Genomic DNA, 23,343 nt, shown 5'->3' on the forward strand with positions numbered 1-23,343 from the left:
CTTCATGAAATAAACCGTTTATTATTATTATTATTATTATTATAAGTATGTGTTTGTGATTTATTTGTCCACTGTGTAAAGTTATCTATGTGTAAAGTTATCTATAACACTCAATTGACTGTAATGGTATGCCGGGTGGAGTCTGTGCCTGGCGCGAGGTAAACGAACTGTTTATGCAGCAGCACAATCTTCTAAAACCTTAATGTCCTTCTGATTCATGGTAAATTGGCTGGAGAGATCCTGGCGTGGTGTTTGTTATTGTTGGAGCGCGGCGTCAACACAACAGTTCAGGGTCAGCACAGTGTGATGCACAACATTGTTCGTTGGCGATATCACCAACGAAAACGAGCAACATGTTAAGAGGAATTTGCCCTCTGCGACGCCGCCAATACCTTAGAAGCAAGACTTAAATCAGACGACTGTAGTTCTTACACCGCCCTTAAATTCTTCTCTCTTTCTCCTCCTTCTCTCTTCTCCCTTAATCTTCCTCCTTCTCCCCTCCTCCGCCCTTCAATTCTTCTCTCTCTCTCTCTCTCTCTCTCTCTCTCTCTCTCTCTCCTCCTCCCTTCACCCTTAATCCTCCTCCTCCTCCCCTCCTCCGCCCTTCAATTCTTCTCTCTCTATCTCTCTCTCTCTCTTTCGGTAGTGGTTACATAAGAAGGGAGTAGAGTGACCTTGAGTGGATAGGCTTAGAGAAAACATTAGATGCCGACTTTTGAAACAACATCCCTTCTTCCAGCTCATAACTTTTTATCTTATTTATATCATTGTTACACTTTGTTATTGTTAGTTTTACCTTTTTATTATGTAAGCGTAGTAGAGTAACTTTGAAAGAGCGGAAAGGCTTAAAACAATAGCTGCGGATAGTAGTGGTAGTAGTAGTAGTAGTAGTAGTAGTAGTAGTAGTAGTAGTAGTAGTAGTAGTAGTAGTAGTAGTAGTAGTAGTAGTGACAGTGGCCTTTACAACTATTAACATCAGTATACAAAGCACTTTTTTTTCATAATTCTCCCTTTTATTAATTTTAGTCATTACTTATTTACTTATTACTGTATTTTGAGGTTATGTTAGAGGGAATGTCAGTGGTGAAAAGTGAGAAATGCGAAGGGCAGGAAAATTAGTGGAATGGAAGGGAAGGGAAGGGACGGGAAGGTTAGGGGAGATATCTAAGGGAAGGAAAGGGAAGCGAAGGAAAGGAAAGGTAAAGTAAACAAAAATTAGGTAAGAAAAGGTAAGGTTAGCGAAAGGGAAGGAAAAGTAAAATAAGGTAAAGGAAGGTAGGATAAGGGAAGGGAAGGTAAGGTTAGGTAAGCGAAAGGGAAGGGAAGGAAAGGGGAGGTAAGGTAAGGTTAGGGAAAGGGAAGGGAAAGTAAAGTAAGGTGAGGTGAAATAAGGTAAAGAAAGGTAGAGTAAGTTAAGGTAAGGGAAGGTAAGGGAGGGTAACGTGGCTCTGAGGACTCCTACACCGTTTCCTGTCACCAGTACATATATAACTTAACTTTCCATGACGTCAGAAGCACACATAACAAAAGACCTATTATAGCTTCCTCTCAAACACTCGGAATAGACGCACATTACTCACTCATCCCTTTCCGTTCGTCTTTCCTTTGTTACTTAGAGATGATTTTATAAACGTTATCAACTCTTTTTTTTTTTAACAGCACAGAGACCAACTCAAGGGCAACAAATAGAAGATGATGAAAAAAAGCCCGCTAACTGTTGCTCTCATAGCGATTAGTATAGTGTGTCCAAAAGAGAGGTCAACTTCGGAAGGAGAGGTGTCTTGATAAACTCTGATACCGTAACTGCATTATTATGACCTCTGACCCTTTTTTTTCAAGGCGTGGATAGCTGGTTTTGTTTATTTCTTATACTTGCTTGCGACTGAGTTTGAATTATCTCGATTAACTCTGAAAATCCAGCTCATTCTACGACAAACACTTCTATGGCTACCACCTTTTACGATTGAGTTTGAATTATCTCGATTAACTCTGAAAATCCAGCTCACTCTACGACAAACATTTCTATGGCTACCACCTTTTACGATTGAGTTTGAATTATCTCGATTAACTCTGAAAATCCAGCTCACTCTACGACAAACATTTCTATGGCTACCACCTTTTACGATTGAGTTTGAATTATCTCGATTAACTCTGAAGATCCAGCTCACTCTACGACAAACACTTCTATGGCTACCACCTTTTACGATTGAGTTTGAATTATCTCGATTAACTCTGAAAATCCAGCTCACTCTACGACAAACATTTCTATGGCTACCACCTTTTACGAATGAGTTTGTAATATGACGACTTAAGCGTGAAAATCCAACCCCTGTAACTAACTTTCTATAGCTATTACATTACACAGACTTCTAACCATCACTTTAATTTCGAATGAGTTTGCAAAATGTCGACTTATCCTCTTCTGAACCTCTTAATCCTCTTCCATTTCCTCTTAAGCGTGAAAATCCAACCCCTGTAACTAACCTTCTATAGCTATTACATTACGACAAAGACTTCTAACCATCACTTTTTACGACTGAGTTTGCAAAATGTCGACTTAATCCTCTTCTGAACCTCTTAATCCTCTTCCATTTCCTCTTAAGCGTGAAAATCCAACCCCTGTAACTAATCTTCTATAGCTATTACATTACGACGAAGACTTCTAACTATCACTTTACGGATGAGATTACAAAATTTCGACTTTATCCTCTTCTGAACCTCTTAATCCTCTTCCATTTCCTCTTAAGCGTGAAAATCCAACCCCTGTAACTAACCTTCTATAGCTATTACATTACGACAAAGACTTCTAACTATCACTTTACGGATGAGATTACAAAATTTCGACTTTATCCTCTTCTGAACCTCTTAATCCTCTTCCATTTCCTCTTAAGCGTGAAAATCCAACCCCTGTAACTAATCTTCTATAGCTATTACATTACGACAAAGACTTCTAACTATCACTTTACGGATGAGATTGCAAAATGTCGACTTAATCCTCTTCTGAACCTCTTAATCCTCTTCCATTTCCTCTTAAGCGTGAAAATCCAACCCCTGTAACTAACCTTCTATAGCTATTACATTACGACAAAGACTTCTAACCATCACTTTACGAATGAGATTACAAAATGTCGACTTTATCCTCTTCTGAACCTCTTAATCCTCTTCCATTTCCTCTTAAGCGTGAAAATCCAACCCCTGTAACTAACCTTCTATAGTTATTACATTACGACGAAGACTTCTAACCATCACTTTACGAATGAGATTACAAAATTTCGACTTTATCCTCTTCTGAACCTCTTGATCCTCTTCCATTTCCTCTTAAGCGTGAAAATCCAACCCCTGTAACTAACCTTCTATAGCTATTACATTACGACAAAGACTTCTAACCATCACTTTACGAATGAGTTTTAACACGTCTAGCTAACTTAATTCGGCCTCCCTCAAAAAGTTATTAAAGTAAAAAGCCAAACAAGTAATTTAAATGTTAATAAATACCAATACGATGCTTGAAGGTATGAAAATCCGACACACGAGCTAACTCCATCTTCAAAAAGTGGACTAATTTTTTTTTATAAGCCAAAGTAGCCGCATAACCTCTCTGAATTATTTTTAGGAGCAGCGAGGAGCGGGCTTTTTTTTAATTGTTGTTTCCTTTTTTTGTGCCCTTGAGCTGTCTCCTTTGCTGTTAAAAAAATAATAACAAAATTTAATGCTAACACTACACGGAAATCTAGCGCCAGCGTGGGTCTTTCTCGGGGTGTTCCGCGAGCCTCGTAATAAATAAATAAATAACATTAACACTACACAGAAATCTAGCGCCGGCGTGGGTCTTTCTCGGGGTGTTCCGCTAGCCTCGTAATAAATAAATACAAAACATTAACACCACAGAAATCTAGCGCCGGTGTGGGTCTTTCTCGGGGTGCTCCGCTAGCCTCGTAATAAATAAAAATCATTAACACTACACAGAAATCTAGCGCCAGCGTGGGTCTTTCTCGGGGTGTTCCGCTAGCCTCGTAATAAATAAATAAATATCATTAACACTACACAGAAATCTAGCGCCAGCGTGGGTCTTTCTCGGGGTGTTCCGCGAGCCTCGTAATAAATAAATAAATATCATTAACACTACACAGAAATCTAGCGCCGGTGTGGGTCTTTCTCGGGGTGTTCCGCTAGCCTCGTAATAAATAAATAAATATCATTAACACTACACAGAAATCTAGCGCCAGCGTGGGTCTTTCTCGGGGTGCTCCGCTAGCCTCGTAATAAATAAATAAATATCATTAACACTACACAGAAATCTAGCGCCAGTGTGGGTCTTTCTCGGGGTGTTCCGCTAGCCCAGTTATAAATGAATAAATAACATGCTAATACTACACAGAAATCTAGCGCCAGCGTGGGCCTTTCTCGGGGTGTTCCGCTAGCCTCGTAATAAATAAAAATCATTAACACTACACAGAAATCTAGCGCCAGCGTGGGTCTTTCTCGGGGTGTTCCGCTAGCCTAGGGTCCGTGTGGGAACTCTTGGCATCTCCCCCGTTCCTGAGGTGTGATGTCATTGCCACGTCATCGCCTTCTGCTAACCCAAGGCCTTCCTTGTATACCTCTGTTGCTGGAAGAGGAGGAGGTGAAGCGGGAGGTGGAGGAGGAGGAGGAGGGGTTGAGAGGAGAGTGTCTAAAGAATATATTTGAATAGATTACGAATTGCTTTGTTTGTTATATATCATTACTTACGCTCTCTCTCTCTCTCTCTCTCTCTCTCTCTCTCTCTCTCTCTCTCTCTCTCTCTCTCTCTCTCAGTTCGTTGAAATCACCAGTGTTTTGCTTTTTTTCAGAGAGAGAGAGAGAGAGAGAAAGTAGGGACATTAAATCTTTACCGTGGTGCAACGTGATAATCATAATAATTAAACAGACAAAGAGGAGGAGGAGGAGGAGGAGGAAGAAGAAGAAGAAGAGGAGGAGGAGAAGGAAGAGAAGGAGGAGGAGGAGGAGTACGTGTATCCTTCAGAAATGTTCTCTTTGTTTTTTCCTTCCTCTCGCGCCTCTCTCTCTCTCTCTCTCTCTCTCTCTCTCTCTCTCTCTCTCTCTCTCTCTCTCTCAGTGGAGCATAGCAACCAGGAGACAAGCATGAAAGAGGAGGAGGAGGAGGAGGAGGAGGAGGAAACCAGATATTAAAAAAAAATGCTCCATGCATGTTCGGTTCAGTACTTGTCTTGTTCGCGTTCTGTTCAATGAGTGTTTGATGGTCCTTCTCCTCCTTCTCCTCCTCTTCCTCTTTCTCCTCCTCCTGACAGAAAAAAAAAATGATAGGGGTGAAAATATGTAAGAGCGATGTTATGTGCGTGAAGAACAAACCCAGAGAGAGAGAGAGAGAGAGAGGGGGGGGGTTAGGTTGCGTGAATATGTAAAAAGTGTCAATAGATATGATTCAGATGGTAATTTTTGTGACAGGTGAAAGGATGTCCGTGAACACCTGTAGAGTAGGTGGGAACGAGACCAGGTGAACTACTACTACTACTACTACTACTTCTACTACTACTACTACTACTAATAATAATAATAATGATAATAATAATAACAATAACCTCCTCCTCCTCCTCCTACTACTACTACTACTACTACTACTGCTGTTATTTGTCCTGTTATTTCAATTTAAAGTTACGTGGAAAACAATTAAAAAAATAACCTGTATATAGTCTACTTACATATTCTTGAGGCATTGTTGTTGTTGTTGTTGTTGTTGACAGTGGTGTAGGTAATACAAATCTTCGGTATATATATTTTTTCTTTTTATTTGTCTTCTTTTTCGTGTCTTGAGCCGGAAATGACTATAAATCTTTCCTCTTCTTTCTCCTTCTTCTCTTCTTCTCTGTCCTTCCGTGTTTCCCTAATCTATTAACATTTTTTTTTCGATGCTCAAGGTGACATTATAGGAATATATATATATGGCGTAAAAAAATATTGAAGATAGTACTAAGTTTTTTTTCTATGCAATTCATATATTCAAAACTTGCAATATTTATTTTTTTTCTCAGTGGAAGCCCTTTTTTTCTTGTTTTCTCTCCTCTGTTCTAATTATTTGTCTGTCATTTCTTCGTATTTTCTTTGTTTTCTTTTCTCTCTCGTTCCTTTACTCAATTAGGCTATGTATCGTCCGTTCACAAATATACCACCTTTTATTAACACATTTATCTTTTAATTCTCTGTTTCCACCTTCCTTTTTCGCCTTCCTCCTCCTCCTCCTCTTCCTTCTTTCCCTCTCTTCGTCCGTTCACAAATATATCACCCTTTATTAACACATTCCTCCTTTTTAATTCAGTTTCCACCTTCCTCCTCCTCTTCCTTCTTTCCCTCTTCTTCTTCTTCTCCTTTCATCTCCAAGCCCTTCTTTTTCGCCTTCCTCCTCCTTCTCCTCTTCCTTCTTTCCCTCTCTTCTTCTCCTCCTTTCTCTCTTCTCCTTACATCTTCTTTAATCCATCTATCTTAACTTCCATCCCACACTCTTTGGTTGGCGGAAGTCTAATTTATCTAGCTATCTCCTTTATCTAATCTTCCATCCCACACTCTTTGGTTGCCGCGGGAATCACCAAGCACAGACAACCCCAAAGCCCGCAACCTTCCCAACCCAACCTGTCACTTCACACGAACTCCACTAATATGAGTGTACGAGTGTTGGACGGTCCTTGATATTCTGCCCCTCCTCCTCCCCACCCCCATTCATAACACCTGTCCCGTTCTGTTAAATACTCACCTCCATAACCACCAACTCCCCCCCCCCCCTCTCGTTCTTCCGCTATTTCAATCTCCACTTCCCACTTTCTCCTCCTCCTTGACGTCATGTATACTGAAATATGTGTTTTTTGTGGGTGTTTCAAGGTTGTGGTGGTGGTGCTGGTGTGGTTCGCTATAACAGGGTTTTGGATTTGAATTTGCTTGTGTGCAGCAAGTTATGTATTTCTCTCTCTCTTCCGCTAGTTCAATCTCCACTTCCCGCTTTCTCCTCCTCCTCCTTCTCGTCATGTATACTCTGAAATGTGTGTTTTTTGTGGGTGTTTCAAGGTTGTGGTGGTGGTGTGGTTCGCTATAGCAGGGTTTTGGATTTGAATTTGCTTGTATGTGTGTGTGTGTAGCAAGGTATGTATCTCTCTCTCTATGTAAATATTTTTCTCTCGTTTCCACTTCTATCTTTTTTTCCCCTCCTTCTGTTTCTGCATTCTCTCCATTTTTCTTTCTTTCCTCCGTTCCTTCTCCCCTTTCCCTCTTCTGATTCTCCTTTGCTCTTTCTTTTCTATCTCCTATTTCTCTCCCGTTTCTCTCTTTCGCGTCACACGGAGTTAGTTTCTGGTCCGTGAGCCTCGCATGATGATGTCGACGATGATGAATGTGATTGTGATAATTCGTTCCGGTCGTTAGGGGTGTTGGCATGACATGGACACACACACACACAAACACACACGCCTAGCTGCTCCCCTTGCTCTCTCTCTCTCTCACACACACACACACACACACACACTCACACACGTAATCACATTCATACACAAGGGAAATTTGCTGAACACTTTCATTTGATAAGATTTTGATAAGGCCTTCACATAATCAATTTCCACGGCTTTCACTTCCTATAACCTTATTTTGTTATTCATGTTATTCCTATCCTTGTTATTCATTCCTATTCATATCATATTGTTCTCTCATCCATATAATCTTATACAGTATGGCATAACATTTACTCTTTTACAAACTGCGACACATTTCACCACAACACTTAACTAATAGGAAATGCCAATACGTACTCCAGAAAAAAACTCAATTAGCTCTTATTAAACTCTTCAGTATCACGGGAAATAACAGACCATTCCAATACATAATAAACTGAGGACTTAAAAATAATATCACTAGTTCTTGACCTCTTCCTATAACACAAACAATAGGGTAGAGACTGAAGACACTTAGAAAAAGGCAGAATGAGACATATGAGAAAGTTGGAAAACAGTAAAATATGAGAAAGTTGGAACACAGTAAAATATGAGAAAGTTGGAACACAGTAAAATAAAGGCAATCCAACATAACATAATAAAGTGTGAAATAAAAAATAACGAATAAACTACAAAAACGTATATTAAGAAATAAACAGAATATCACAATACATTAATAACTGATAATAAATCACTCTTCCTCTTATTCTTCACATAACATAACCTGTGAAATAAAATATAACTCAAACAGAACAAAAGAAACACAAAAAACAAACAGAATATCGCAATACATCAATAACCGATAATGAATCACACTTCCTCCTTTTCTTCACTTTCTTCCTCATTTTCCTACAACTAATAGATTCACACGGAGATTCACAAACATTGTCATTTTCCTGCATCAGACCGATCCGCAGACATTCTTAAGAGGAGCAGGAATAGAGGGACGGATAGCTACCATTACCCACAGACAGTACCATTTCCCTACTGCAAAGCCTCATGCAGTACTGGTAACTCAATCATTTTCATTCTCCCACATCAAACCCATCCACGGACGTTCTTAAGAGCAACTGGAAAGGGGATCGGGTAGCTACCATTAATCACAGACAGTATCATTTCCCTACCACAAAGCCTCATACAGTGCTGGTAACTCACAATCATTCTCATTCTCCTGCATCAAAGCCATCCACGGACATTCTTAAGAGGAGCAGGAATCGAGGGACGGGAGCTAGTGTGCAACAGACTTCTCGGGAAACTTAACCACAGCCCTCCTCTCCTTCACTCTTGTCCCCTTCCACACTGCCACCATCAGCTCCAGGGGGCTTCTAGGGGCCAGGTAGTCCCCTTCTGAGTCCTTCACCAGTACGCGTTTGCCGATGCACTGCCTTGTCCGTTTGATGTAGAGGCGGATGTGTGGGACGGATCGCCATAATCTGGGAAGCGTGGAAATGGATGAGTGAGTGAATGGATGCAAGGGAGATAGAGGAAGAGGGAAAGGAAAAGGATTGGTGAGAAAGCAAAGTTAGGGAGGAAGGGAGAGAAGGAAAACTGATAGGAAGGGAGGGAGGGAGTGGTTGTAAGCTAATTCAGTAGAAAGGAAATTTAAGAGGTGAGTCTGGAGTGAATGAAATGTGTGGATGAGTGAGGGTGAGGAAGCAGAGTCAGGGAGGAAGGGAGAGAAGGAAAACTGATAGGAAGGAAGGGAGGGAGTGGTTGTAAGCTAATTCAGTAAAAAGGAAATTTAAGAGGTGAGTCTAGGGTGAATGAAATGTGTGAATGAGTGAGGGTGAGGAAGCAGAGTCAGGGAGGAAGGAAGGGAGGGAGGGAGTGGTTGTAATCTAATTCAGTAGGAGAGTAAGTGAGTCTAGGGTGAATGAAGTTTTTAAATGAGTGAGGGTGAGGAAGCAGAGTCAGGGAGGAAGGAAGGGAGTGGTTGTAAGCTAATTCAATAGGAGAGGAAGTGAGTCTAGGGTGAATGAAGTGTGTGAATGAGTGAGGGTGGTCAGTCCTTAATCCTAAGTGATTCTACATTAATCAGATAGCTCCAAAACGTTGCATTTCAACTCTTTAATATTAAGTTCTAGGAAGTGACGGTCGAGCTTGTTTTTAAAGGAGTCAATCGTGGGAGCTTATTCCATTCTCGCACTACAACGTTGGTGAAGAAAAATTTAATAATACAATAATAATAATAGTAACCGATGAATAAGGAGTGAGTCGCCTTCCTTACTCACCTTCCGAGCGCTGGATTGAACTGAGAATTTGAGACACTGGTGGTGGTGTTGGTGGTGTAGTCCTCATCAGCACCCCTGGCCTGCACCACATCATTCACCACCACCACCGCCAAATGCTGTTCCCTGGCTAGTGTTTTCAGGCGCACGGCTAGCTGGTTCATCATCGCTAGCCCTGGAGTGATCAGGAAGGAGGTTATTTATGTGTTTTTCATCTTTTTTTGCTTTCTCCACTAGGTTCAGCGTTCCTATTCACCTTTTTCTCATCTCTTGTTTCACTTATTCATTGTTTAGCTTATTTGCTGTCTACTTCCCTCTCTCGTATTCCTTATATTTACTCTCTACATCTCTCTAATCTTCCTTGTACTTCTTGTCTTTGGTCCACATTCATACGTTAATAAGTCATTCAATCCAGCACATTAACCTTACCACACATGTACCCTTCCCTAAGTCTTCCTCATTAACACCAAGAACAGCTACAAAAGTTAAGTTCTCCTCCACATCTATCTCCAAGCTTTCTTTGGTCCACTTTCAAACAATAATAAGTCATTCAATCCAGCACATTAACCTATCACACATGTACCCTTCCCTAAGTCTTCCTCATTAACACAAGAACAGCTACAAAAGTTAAGTTCTTCTCCACATTTATCTCCAAGCTTTCTTTGATCCACTTTCAAACATTAATAAGTCATTCAATCCAACACATTAACCTTACCCACATGTACCCTTCCCTAAGTCTTCCTCATTAACACAAGAACAGCTACAAAAGTTAAGTTCTCCTCCATATCTATCTCCAAGCTTTCTTTGGTCCACTTTCAAACATTAATAAGTCATTCAATCCAGCACATTAACCCTACCACACATGTACCCTTCTCTAAGTCTTCCTCCTTAACACCAAAAGCATCCACATAGGTTCTTCTCCACACATATCAACAAGCCTTCAGTCTACATCCATACATACATTCAGTCAATCAACCCAGCACATTAACCTTACCACACATGTACCCTTCTCTAAGTATTTCTCCTTAACACCAAAAGCATCCACATAGGTTCTCCTTCACACATATCAACAAGCCTTCTTCAGTCTACTTCCATACATACATACATTCAGTCAGTCAATGCAGCAGCCTCACCACACACCCACCTTGCTTTGATTGCTGTCCACATATATGAGGGAACAGGATGGTCGCTACCGAGTCCACAACCACCAGTTTAATCTTGCTCAGGGTCACTCCAGCACCAGCCCCAGCCCCACCCTGCCTGACGGGGACGAAGGGCTGCGTGGGGATGGTGAGTGCGTCGAACAGCTCCCACACGTCGTAGGCTCCCACCACCTTGATGCGACTTAGCGCCTCTTCTGTCTGTTAAAAGGGGGTAGGGGTGAGGATTATTATTATCAATATTATTTTTATTTTTACAGCAAGGGAGACAGCTCAAGGGAACAAAATCAAAGTAACAAAAAAACCCGCCAGGTGCTTCCTCCGACAAAGGAAAAACAGAACGTGAGGTCAAGTTGGAAAGTTTCGTTTAGTCGGCGCAACATCTGTGGTCATATGCCGGAGAGAGACAGAAGGGGAAGGGATTATAGGAGAAAGGAACAGATCCCAGGAGATGGGACACAACCCCCAATCAATACCTGGTACCCATTCACTGCTGGGTGGACAGGGGCATAGGGTATCGGAAAAGCCACCCAAATTTTTCCACTCCGCCTGAGAATTGAACCTGGGCTGTCTCGGTTGTGAGCCGAGTGTGCTAACCACTGCACCACGAACCCCCCAACATGAGGTCAAAAGAGAGGTCAAACATTGAGGGTTGGGTGAAGTCCATGACCTTTTATTTTTTTATAAGTTTACTGCCATAACCACAAAAGAAAAACAGAACAAAGAGGTCAAAGGAGAGGTCGGAAATTGAGGATTGGGTGATGTTATTGACCTTTTTATTCCCTATGCAAGTTTAACGCTATAACCACAAATGCGAAACACCTTTTTGTAACCCACCACCACCACCGCCACACACCTTCGGATCTTGTGGTAACGCCTCGACTATGGGGTTAATCCTGAGGGGAGAGAGACCTCCCATAGAGTCCACATACAGCACGCAGATGCCAAGCTCTTGGGCGGTGTGCAGAGCTAAGCGAAGGCACAGGGACGTCTTGCCTTCACCCGCCTGTCCACACACCTCCACAACATCGCCAGTCGCCAGGCCGCCCCCGAGAAGCTTGTCCAGCCTGGTGTTGAGGGAGCGGATGACTTGTTAGGCAGGGGAAGGAAATGACTAGTGGAAAGAATGATTAATGTGATAGAAAGATGAATGTTGAGTGAAAAAGATGTCTGTGCCTCACTCTTTGGAGCCGGTGGACAAGACTTGGGTGGTGTGGATGGCCTCACTCAGCAGGTCTTGGCCCGACACAGGGAAGACAGAGTGGTGGGCGATGGCAACCCGGCGGATGCTGCGGAGCTCCTGTAGGCATGGAAGGGGAAGGATTAGGGTGAGCGGATGAGTGTGAGAAACTAACTATGGGCCTGTGATATTATTTTCCTGTATAAGTAATGTTATGATACTAGCAGAGAAATGAGATGGACGAAATTTAAGTAGGAATGAGAGATAAAAAAACATGTATAAAGATGAAACAGAGGAAGTAAAAGATTGAAAAAATAGAAGGGAAAGAAATAGAGGAAGTAGGACAAATATATGGAGAGGAAATAGAAGAAAGAAATGACAAATAAAGAAGAGATAGAAGAAGGAATAGAAGAAACAGCAGAAACGTCAGAAATACGTATATGATGAAGAAATGAGAAGAAAAAAAATAGGAGATAGAAGAAATGGAATAAATATAAGGAATAGACAACATAGGACAGCATATCCCTCTCACCCACCCATCCTATAGCTAACAGACATCTTCCTCGCCAGCTCCTCCTCCTCACACTCTCCACCCCTGAGATGAGATAACAAGGAAAGAGAGGACAGAAACAAGAAGTGGAGGAGGAAAATGACAAAATAGGAAAACATATCCCCCTCACCCTATAGCTAACAGACATCTTCCTCGTCAGCTCCTCACACTCTCCACCCCCGAGATGAGATAACAAGGAAAGAGGAAAGAAACAAGAAGTGGAGGAGGAAAATGACAAAATAGGAAAACATATCCCCCTCACCCTATAGCTAACAGATGCCTTCCTTGCCAGCTCTTCGCAGTCCCTTAACAGCAGCTCCCTCACACTCTTCACCCCCTGAGCCCTGAGCTTCTCCACCACCTCAGCTGTTAGCGAGGGACACATGCCCACTGACAGACGCATATCCCTCCTTTCCTTTCCCTCTTGGCACAGTATCAGTGTGTTTGTTTTTTGTCTCTTCTTGGTCTTGTTTTACTTATTTCTCGTGTTTTGTTTTTAGTTTTTTTCTTGTACGGTTTTTTTTTTTGTTCTTCTTGAGTAGGAGGAATATGCCCAGAATCGTCCAAGGTGGAGTTCTTTCTATCTCAATCCTCTTCAGTTCCTTGTCTTCTGTAGCTTATTCTTCGATCAGTTTCTTTTTCTTCCTCGGTTTGTTTTCTCTTCTTCAGCTCCTGTTTTCTCTCCTTTACCTTCCTTATTTCTCTTAGTGTGGCTCTGAATCACTTGGCAGGCCTCTTTTTCCCTTGTTTCCGCTTTCCAACCTCTTGTTTCCTCTTTCCAACCTCTGTTTCCTCTTGAGTTGAGTTGTCGGTCGGGAGTCTCGCCTTTTTAACGGCACTCCCTACTGGCTGGGTCTATTATTTTCCTCCTTTCCTTTCATTCTTTTTCCCTTTATTGTCCAAACTTATGTACTGTTGTTTTTGTTTCTTCCGTATGTTCATTTTCTGTGGTCTTTCTCGGTCTTTTGAGCTTCTAAATTTGGGGGACTTTAATTATAGGAATATAGACTGGGGAAGACCTAGTGGGTGACCTGGAAGCCGAGGACTTTCTTGAAGTTATACAAGATAATTTCCTTAAGCAGGTAGTTACTGAGCCTACCAAAGGAGATAACATATTAGACTTAGTCCTAACCAATAATGGGAACTTGCTACGTGAGTTGGAGGTGGGCGGAGAGTTAGGAAATAGTGATCACAGAACGGTTCGTTTTAGCTTAGACTGGGCGGTAACCCGCGAACCAAACCCAGTGTAAGTGCCAGATTTCAGAAGAGCAAATTACGAGGGGCTTCGAAGACATCTTGAAGGGATAAACTGGGATAATTTAGGGATTCATGAGGGCCAGAACTGCGGATTGGAGAGACAGGAGAACCAGGTAGAAATGATTGATTGATTGATTGTTTATTGTTGCAGGTAAACAACAAGGGAGAAGGGAGGAACATGCCATCCCTACCCCCAGGCAGGACAGAGTGAGATTATACAACTATTAATACATGTGTAGGTAGCACCATGAAATTAAAAAGATACAATGGTAGGAAGGAAAGCACCAATAACTTAGTTAGAGTAATAGTAGAGGGGCAAGGACAGCATATACCACAGCGAACACTTAGAAAAGAAAACAATGATCCTAAGTGGATGACTCGTGGACTAAAACACGAGATTGGGTTAAAGAAGGGAATTTATCAGAAAATAAAGAATGGTGAAACACATCTCAGGGGCCGGTACGTCTAACTATCTAGATTAGTTAAGAAAAACACCAGGATAGCAAAAAGGAACTATGAGATCAAAGTAGCAAATGAGGCGAAAAGTAATCCTAAGGGCTTCTTTCAGAGGTATAGAACAAAAACACGGGAGAAAATTGGTCCGCTGAAAACAAACACAGGGGAGCTAGTAGAAAACTACGAAAATATGAGCACATTGTTGAACGACTACTTCGTTTCAGTATTCACACAGGAGGGTCGAACGACTATACCGGAGAGAGTTCAGGTGTACGAGGGCGGGGATGGCGACAAATTGAGATATATAATCATTACCAGGCAAGTAGTTCAGGATGAGATAGATAAGCTTAAGAAGAACAAGTCGCCAGGTCCTGACGGGATATTTCCGAAGCTATCAAAGGAATTAGGAGATGTATTAAGTGACCCACTAACCGACATCTTTAAGATGTCGGTAAATACTGGGCATGTGCCGAGCCTATGGAAACTAGCTGATGTGACGCCGATTTTTAAAAAGGGGGACAGGTCAGTTGCTTCAAACTATCGCCCAATTAGCTTATCGGTTATAGGCAAGATGCTGGAGTCCATAATAATCAGGAACATTCGGGAGGATTTAGAGAAACATAGCTTAATTCAAGACTCCGCATGGGTTCACAAAAGGTAGGTCATGTGCCTCACCAATCTCTTGTCCTACAGTAAAGTATTTGAGGCAGTTGACAGATGAAAATTGTGATGTAATCTATCTTTTAGTAAAGCATTTAACCAAGTTCCTCACCAACGACTGTTGCTTAAAATTACAGGCTCACGGAGTAGAGGGTAAAGTTTTGAACTGGGCCAAGGCGTGTCTTAGCAATAGGAAGCAAAGAGTGCAAATTAATGGTAAAAGATCTGACTGGGGATGTGTTACGGGTGGGGTCCCACAAGGTTCGGTATTAGGTCCACTTGTTTATTTATATCAATGACTTAGATACAGGAATTAGTAGGTGATTTTAGTAAATTTGCAGATGATACCAAGATCGGTAGACTAATTGAGTCTGATCGGGACGCTAGTATTCTCCAGGATGAACTAAACAGATTGTACGACTGGGCGGATAAATGGCAGATGGAGTTCAATGTAGGGAAGTGCAGCATTCTGAGTGTAGGTAGGAACAACCCCTCACATAACTATTGCTTAAATAACACTCATAAGCAGGTCTTTGTGCGAGAGGGATTTAGGAGTCTTGTGAGCTCTGATCTCCGTCCAAGGGCACAATGCATTCAAGCTAGAAATCGAGCTAATAGGGTACTGGGATTTATTTAAAGGAGCGTAAGCAAAAGAAGCCCCGAAGTCTTCTTCAAACTACATTTAGCATTAGTTAGACCTCATCTTGACTATGCGGTTCAGTTCTGGTCACCTTACTATAGAATGGATATCAAAATGTTAGAATCGGTGCAGAGGAGGATGACTTAAGATAATTCAGGGGTTGAGAAACTTGCCATACGAGGAAAGACTCAGTTAAACTTTCATTCTCTAGAAAGGCGAAGGGTGCGTGGAGGCATGATCGAGGTTTATAAATGGATGAAGGGCTTTAATAAGAGACATTCATAAAGTTTTGTTGGTAACAGAACCGGGTAGGACACGAAGTAATGTGTTTAAACTGGATAAATTCAGATTCAACAGGGACACAAGCAAAAATTGGTTTACAAACAGGGTGGTGGATGAGTGGAATAGGCTTAGCAGTCACGTGGTGAGTGCTAATACAAATGTCACATTCAAAAATAGACGAGATAAGCCCTACCGACCTCGTGTAGACTCCGCGTCTTATGTTCTTAACTAGCTACCGGCACAAGAGAGAATTGGGGAATACTCATAATGCTTAGGTGGAGGAGGAGAGGCAGGAGCTGGCGTGAGCGTCGGGCTCAGCAGGGAACGTCCACGATGGGAATGGGCGGTCCTGGTGAGGGACAGACGGGCGCCGGTTGGAGTGGAGAGGCGGGTGTCGCTTCGTTTGATGTAGGGGGAGAGGGGGGGGGGAGGTTTTTTTGGGGGCCCGACCTCTTCCCGCTTCTTGTTGGTTTGTGGTGGTTTTCGGGGGGCTGAGTGGAGAGAGGGACATCTCTCTCAACTCCAACTCGCTGCCTTTCTTGCTTCCTGCTGCTCGTCTCCTGACTATAAAATCCGAAGATAGTCCTTAACATAAATTTAATGTATAAGTAAGAAACAACAATATTAACAACACCTGTAGCAAGTGAGAGTAATTACCAATATTAACAACACCTGTAGCAAGTGAGTAATTACGTTACTTTCTCTTAAGACCTTATGGTCGTTTAAATCAAGTAAATGGTGTGAAGGTCATTAAGCACAAAATAGTTCAATACGAGTATGGAAAATAACAAGATAATATACCAAAACGAAGATTAAACCAAAGACAAAATGACACACAGATAACAATGAGAAAAAGAAAACACAAGAAACCCACACAATGACAATAATAGATAATAACCACCACCAATGAATAAATGGATGATAATCACTGATGAATGGATGAATGAAAAGATAAGATGGACACAAATGATGAGATATGAGAAAAATAGTATTGTTCACCTCCTATAGTTCACTGGTTACTTTGTAAGTGGTTACTGACTCACTGACTCGGCTGATGACGTGAGAGTTGTTGTTGCTGCTAGCCGAACCCTCAGGAGATGAGTACACAGCAGGCCGTGGGTGGTGTGTGGGTCGAGGGCTGAGTGGAGAGATGGACACCTCTTTGACATGCCCGCTTCTCTGTGGTTTCTCGCTGCCACTCCTTGCTGTAGCGGTGTTCGTCTCTTCACGTCTACCAAGCTTGCGGTGCTCTTCCTCACTGGCCCGTGGGGTCTCCTTGCCCTCGCCTTCTCGCCTCTGCTCCTCGCTAAGCTCCTCCCCCTTCTTCACGTGACTCCCTCTCGGCATGACAATCAAACCCTACCTACCTAACTAGTTATTGGTTTCTTGGGGAGGTTCGAGGCTATGAGATGAGGGATTTCAGTAACTCTCGTTCATATATTCGCTCATTCGCTCGCCGAGTTATCTTCTCATAACCTTTTACGCACTTACATTCCTTAGCCACCTATTCACTCCCTCACTCATTCACTCTTTCACTCATTCACGCTCCCACTCGCTCACACTTACTCACTCTGTCACTCACTGACTTACTCACATTCTCTCGTTCATTCACGCACTTGCTTACACTTTGTTACTCACTGACTTGCATACCCTCTCGCTCACTCACATTCGGACCGTTACAATAACAAGGGAGAAGGGAGGAACATGCCGTCTCAACCCCCAGGCAGGACATTATACAACTATTAGTACATGTGTACGTGGCACCATGAAACTAAAAAGATACAATGGTAGAAAGGAATGCACAACAAGGGAGGGGGGCGGCCTCAAGGGCACGGACGGCAGTCGGGCACTTAGCCACAAGATCACAGTCGGTAGGGGAGGAGGACACAAGTTCATGTAATGCAGCCTAGCTGGCTGTCGACAAACAAGTAAACATTTTCGTGCAAAGCTGCTCCAGTGTGGAGAGCCTCAAGGATGGCATACAGCTCAGCCCGGGTCGAGGACAGGTACCCCGGCAGCCGCCTAGTAACCACAATGTCAGTGTACTGGGTGAGGGAAGCGTGATCCCGGATAAACACGCCACAGCCCGACCTGCTGCCGTCAACAGAGCCATCACAGTACACATGGACAGCCCGAACACAGGGTTACTTGGACAGTTTCTCTCTCTCTCTCTCTCTCTCTCTCTCTCTCTCTCTCTCTCTCTCTCTCTCTCTCTCTCTTCTTTCTTTCTTTTTACATCTTACATATTGCAATTAAATCTCTCTCTCTCTCTCTCTCTCTCTCTCTCTCTCTCTCTCTCTCTCTCTCTCTCTCTCTCTCTCTCTCTCTCTCTCTCTCTCTCTCTCTCTCTCTCTCTCTCTCTTTTATTTAGATATTTTTACATATTAACTAGATAAATTTAATACTCTCTCTCTCTCTCTCTCTCTCTCTCTCTCTCTCTCTCTCTCTCTCTCTCTCTCTCTCTCTCTCTCTCTCTCTCTCTCTCTCTCTCTCTCTCTCTCTCTCTCTCTCTCTCTCTCTCTCTCTCTCTCTCTCTCCAATTACCCACCGGAGAGACTACAAAATCCTATTCAATTTATGGTTACCAGATAATATTAATGGAACAGACGTCACTACATATCACATGACGACCCTCCAGCCAACGACTTATAACACAAGACCGTCCAAGGGGTTATAGGCAGGTACACACACACACACACACACCTTAACTAGCTCGTACAATGGTTGGAGATCCTCGCCGCCCACACACTGGCCGTCAACACACACACACACACACACACACACACACACACACACACACACATTTATAATTGTAATGAGCTTGTTCGGATCGGAATCGTGATCAGGACATGATAAATCACACACACACACACACACACACACACACACACACACACACACACACACACACACACACACACACACACATTTATAATTGTAATGAGCTTGTTAATTCGGATCGGAATCGTGATCAGGACATGATAAAACACACACACACACACACACACACACACACACACACACACACATTTATAATTGTAATGAGCTTGTTCGGATCGGACTCGTGATCAGGACATGATAAATCACACACACACACACACACACACACACACACACACACACACACACACACACACACACACACACACACACACACACACATTTATAATTGTAATGAGCTTGTTCGGATCGGATTCGTGATCAGGACATGATAAAACACACACACACACATATAATTGTAATGAGCTTGTTCGGATCGGATTCGTGATCAGGACATGATAAAACACACACACACACACACACACACACACACACACATTTATAATTGTAACGAGCTTGTTCGGATCGGACTCCTGATCAGGACATGATAAAACACACACACACACACACACACACACACACACACACACACACACACACACACACACACACACACACACACACACACACACACACACACATACTACACACACACCCACGTGTGTAATTATTCCTATGTCTGTGTATCATTATTGCTATTATTATCATTACTATTATTATCGCTATTATTGTTATTTCCATTTTCATTTTTATTATGTATCATATTATATTGTTCACTTGTTTCATTCATTTCGTTTGTTTCATTTCAGCTTCCACTCATGTATATTTTCATACAATAAACTGTTTATTATTATTACTATTATTATTATTATTATTATTATTATTATTATTATTATTATTACACACACACACACACACACACACACACACACACACACACACACACACACACACACAGTGGCGGATCTAGAAAACATATTTTTGGGGGGGCACAATTTTTTTTTATAAATATATCAGTGACAGACTTAACAAAATTTTCCATCCGATCACCGTTGGTCAGTTCACGGTGAATGTATAATTTCGCAAGCCCGTCCAATCTCTCCTCACCCATAGTTGACCGTCTGTATGATTTTATATGTTTAAGTGTAGAAAAACTTGGTTCAGCTGTAGCAGATGGAATGGGCAAAGTGGCGTAAATAAGTAATACTTTCTTTGTAACAGGATAGATAGCTTTGTAGCAGCAAAGCTAGAGGTAGTAGTAGTAGTAGTAGTAGTAGTAGTAGTGTGTGTGTGTGTTAATGGCCACTTTGAATGTCATTAAGCCCAGGGTGTGTGGGGTCATGAGACATCCGGGTATCGTGAGACATCCCATCCTGAAGACATACATGAATTTCGACAAGGTACCGTGTCTTTTGTGGACTGCTTGTCGGGATCTGTCCCACCCAAGTTTATTTATTATATTATGAAAGCAAATGATGACATGTGCGTGTGTGTGTGTGTGTGAATAACGAGGATATCAACCATCACTTCTTCTTCTTCTTGTGACCTAATAATAAGCCTTGCATCGCTATTTAAGTCCTCATTAGTACTTCTTTGCACTTAGATGCTTCACTTAGTCACTCCATGATAGTAAATTTTGGGTTCCACGATGATAAAATCAGGATATGGGATGTCTCACGATACGGGATGGCAGATGACACCACACCCCAGGAGCTGTCAAAATATTATACGGGCTAGTTAAACGTACGCGTGTGTGTGTGTGTGTGTGTGTGTGTGTGTGTGTGTGTGTGTGTGTGTGTGTGTGTGTGTGCTGTGGCGGAACCAGGGGGGGGGGACACCTGGTCACGTGCCCTCCCAAAAAGATATTATAAATTTTAATAACGGAATTGACAATAATAATAATAATAATTCTTGATCTTCATCTTCTGATTACTATTATTATTATTATTATTATTATTATTATTATTATTATTATTATTATTATTATTATTATTATTAGACGAAGACAAATATATATAATGACCATTGGGTATAATAATAAAGGAGAGAGAGAGAGAGAGAGAGAGAGAGAGAGAGAGAGAGAGAGAGAGAGAGAGAGAGAGTATCTCTCTCTCTCTCTCTCTCTCTCTCTCTCTCTCTCTCTCTCTCTCCAATTACCCACCGGAGAGACTACAAAATCCTATTCAATTTATGGTTACCAGATAATATTAATGGAACAGACGTCACTACATATCACATGACGACCCTCAGCCAACGACTTATAACACAAGACCGTCCAAGGGGTTATAGGCAGGTACACACACACACACACACACACACACACACACACACACACACACACCTTAACTAGCTCGTACAATGGTTGGAGATCCTCGCCGCCCACATACTGGCCGTCAACACACACACACACACACACACACACACACACACACACACACACACATTTATAATTGTAATGAGCTTGTTCGGATCGGAATCGTGATCAGGACATGATAAATCACACACACACACACACACACACGCACACACACACACATTTATAATTATAATGAGCTTGTTCGGATCGGAATCGTGATCAGGACATGATAAATCACACATACACACACACACACACACACACACACACACACACACACACACACACACACACACATTTATAATTGTAATGAGCTTGTTCGGATCGGATTTATTGTTATTTCCATTTTCATTTTTATTTTGTATCATATTATTTTGTTCATTTGTTTCATTTCAGCTTCCACTCATGTATATTTTCATACAATAAACCGTTTATTATTATTATTATTATTATTATTATTATTATTATTATTATTATTATTATTATTATTATTACACACACACACACACACACACACACACACACACACACACACACAGTAGCGGATCTTGAAAATATATTTTTGGGGGGGCACTATTTTTTTTTTTTATAAATATATCAGTGACAGCCTTAACAAAATTTTCCATCAGATCACCGTTGGTCAGTTCACGGTGAATGTATAATTTCGCAAGCCCGTCCAATCTCTCCTCGCCCATAGTTGACCGTCTGTATGATTTTATATGTTTAAGTGTAGAAAAACTTGGGTTAGCTGCAGCAGATGGAATGGGCAAAGTGGCGTAAATAAGTAATACGTTCTTTGTAACAGGATAATTGTGTGAGCACTGCTCATATGTACCAAGTACAGCATTTGGCAAGGAGCTTTTCGGTACACAAGACCAACGTGATCTCCACATTTTTAATTCATTGACATAATCATGTATATAAATGATTCGGGCCCAGAACTGGATCATTTATTAAGAGTTAGTCTTTGTACATCAATAACGACCAGCCGCAGCTCTCTGAGCCTCTCTCCCTCTTGTCCAGTACCCGACCGATACGCGTACTAGACAATTAAGTCAGCGAGGCGAAACTCGCAGAGCGTGAATAAACTGTGGTGTAAATACTTGTTCTGGGGGGAGTATTTCACGTTTTTTTCTTTTTACCTTTAAAACATATGTTAACGTGAACTAGTAGATAAACATTCATTTATGCATTTTAATAATAATAATGATAATAATAATAATAATAATGATAATAAAATGACTTAATTATTCGTTTGGTTACAGACTTTACTACTACTACGTACTACGTACTACTACTACTACTACTACTACAGGTACTCCCAGAAGGTCGCCCAGTACAGCAGGTTAAGCAGGACAAAGGAGGTTGGGAATATGTATCTTGCAAGCTTGTCTACTTTGATGGCCTGAGCTCGTCTTTGCTGGAGAGAGAGAGAGAGAGAGAGAGAGATTTAATGCAATATGTAAGGTAAAAATAAAGAGAGAGAGAGAGAGAGAGAGATTTAATTACAATACGTAAGGTGTAAAATAAAGAGAGAGAGAGAGAGAGAGAGAGAGAGAGAGAGAGAGAGAGAGAGAGAGAGAGAGAGAGATGATTTAATTGCAATATGTAAGATGCAAAATAAAGAAAGAAGAGAGAGAGAGAGAGAGAGAGAGAGAGAGAGAGAGAGAGAGAGAGAGAGAGAGAGAGAGAGAGGTTTAATTGCAATATGTAAGGTGTAAAAATAAAGAAAGAAGAGAGAGAGAGAGAGAGAGAGAGAGAGAGAGAGAGAGAGAGAGAGAGAGAGAGAGAGAGAGAGAGAAAGGGCTGTTAGTTATCTAAATGTTAAGACTATCAGAGTACTTGTTATATATAGTTTTAAAATCAAACATAGATATAACATAACCACTACAGGGAGCCGAACCCAGGTGCATCTACAAGGATCAGCTGAGAAGAATGAGGATGATAAATTTGTACGCCGCATCTAAAGCAGATTCACGAGACGCTATTGTCAACCAATCCAGCGTAAGTCGGCGTGAAAGACCCGATTCAGCTGACGTGGTACCAGCCAGCATGCTCGGATCTATCACGACACGAATCACACTGGATGGCTCGGATCTATCACGACCTGAATCACACTGGATGGTCCTATGCCGCCACCTCACCGCCTTGCTACAAAGTTGGCAAGGATACTTAAGGCAATAAGGGTCAGGGTTGACCATAGCGCCCGTGTCTCCACATAGAAGCAGTAAGAGAAGGCTGGTGTGTCGTCTGTGTGTTTTTGTATCGTTGTTTGTGTGCCG

General features: G+C 41.8%; 1 protein-coding gene across 2 annotated transcripts; it reads right to left on the reverse strand.

Annotated features, from left to right (window-relative positions):
* Positions 1 to 7,807: 7,807 nt before the first annotated feature.
* Positions 7,808 to 17,163, reverse strand: LOC126995211 (DNA repair protein RAD51 homolog 4-like). 2 transcript variants are annotated; one of them, XM_050854572.1, is made up of 6 exons: positions 16,929 to 17,163; positions 12,042 to 12,160; positions 11,717 to 11,927; positions 10,845 to 11,061; positions 9,704 to 9,875; positions 7,808 to 8,905 (listed from the first exon to the last, which is right to left on the reverse strand). In XM_050854572.1, exons 1-6 carry the CDS (start codon positions 17,052 to 17,054, stop codon positions 8,701 to 8,703), a joined length of 1,050 nt encoding a protein of 349 aa, XP_050710529.1. In that variant the 5' UTR covers positions 17,055 to 17,163; the 3' UTR covers positions 7,808 to 8,700. The 2 variants fall into 2 exon arrangements, with proteins under 2 accessions (XP_050710529.1, XP_050710528.1); XM_050854571.1 differs by lacking the exon at positions 16,929 to 17,163 and adding an exon at positions 12,853 to 13,420.
* Between the last annotated feature and the right edge of the window lie 6,180 nt (positions 17,164 to 23,343).

The sequence above is a fragment of the Eriocheir sinensis genome, chromosome 7 (assembly GCF_024679095.1).
Source record: "Eriocheir sinensis breed Jianghai 21 chromosome 7, ASM2467909v1, whole genome shotgun sequence".
Lineage (NCBI taxonomy): Eukaryota > Metazoa > Arthropoda > Malacostraca > Decapoda > Varunidae > Eriocheir > Eriocheir sinensis.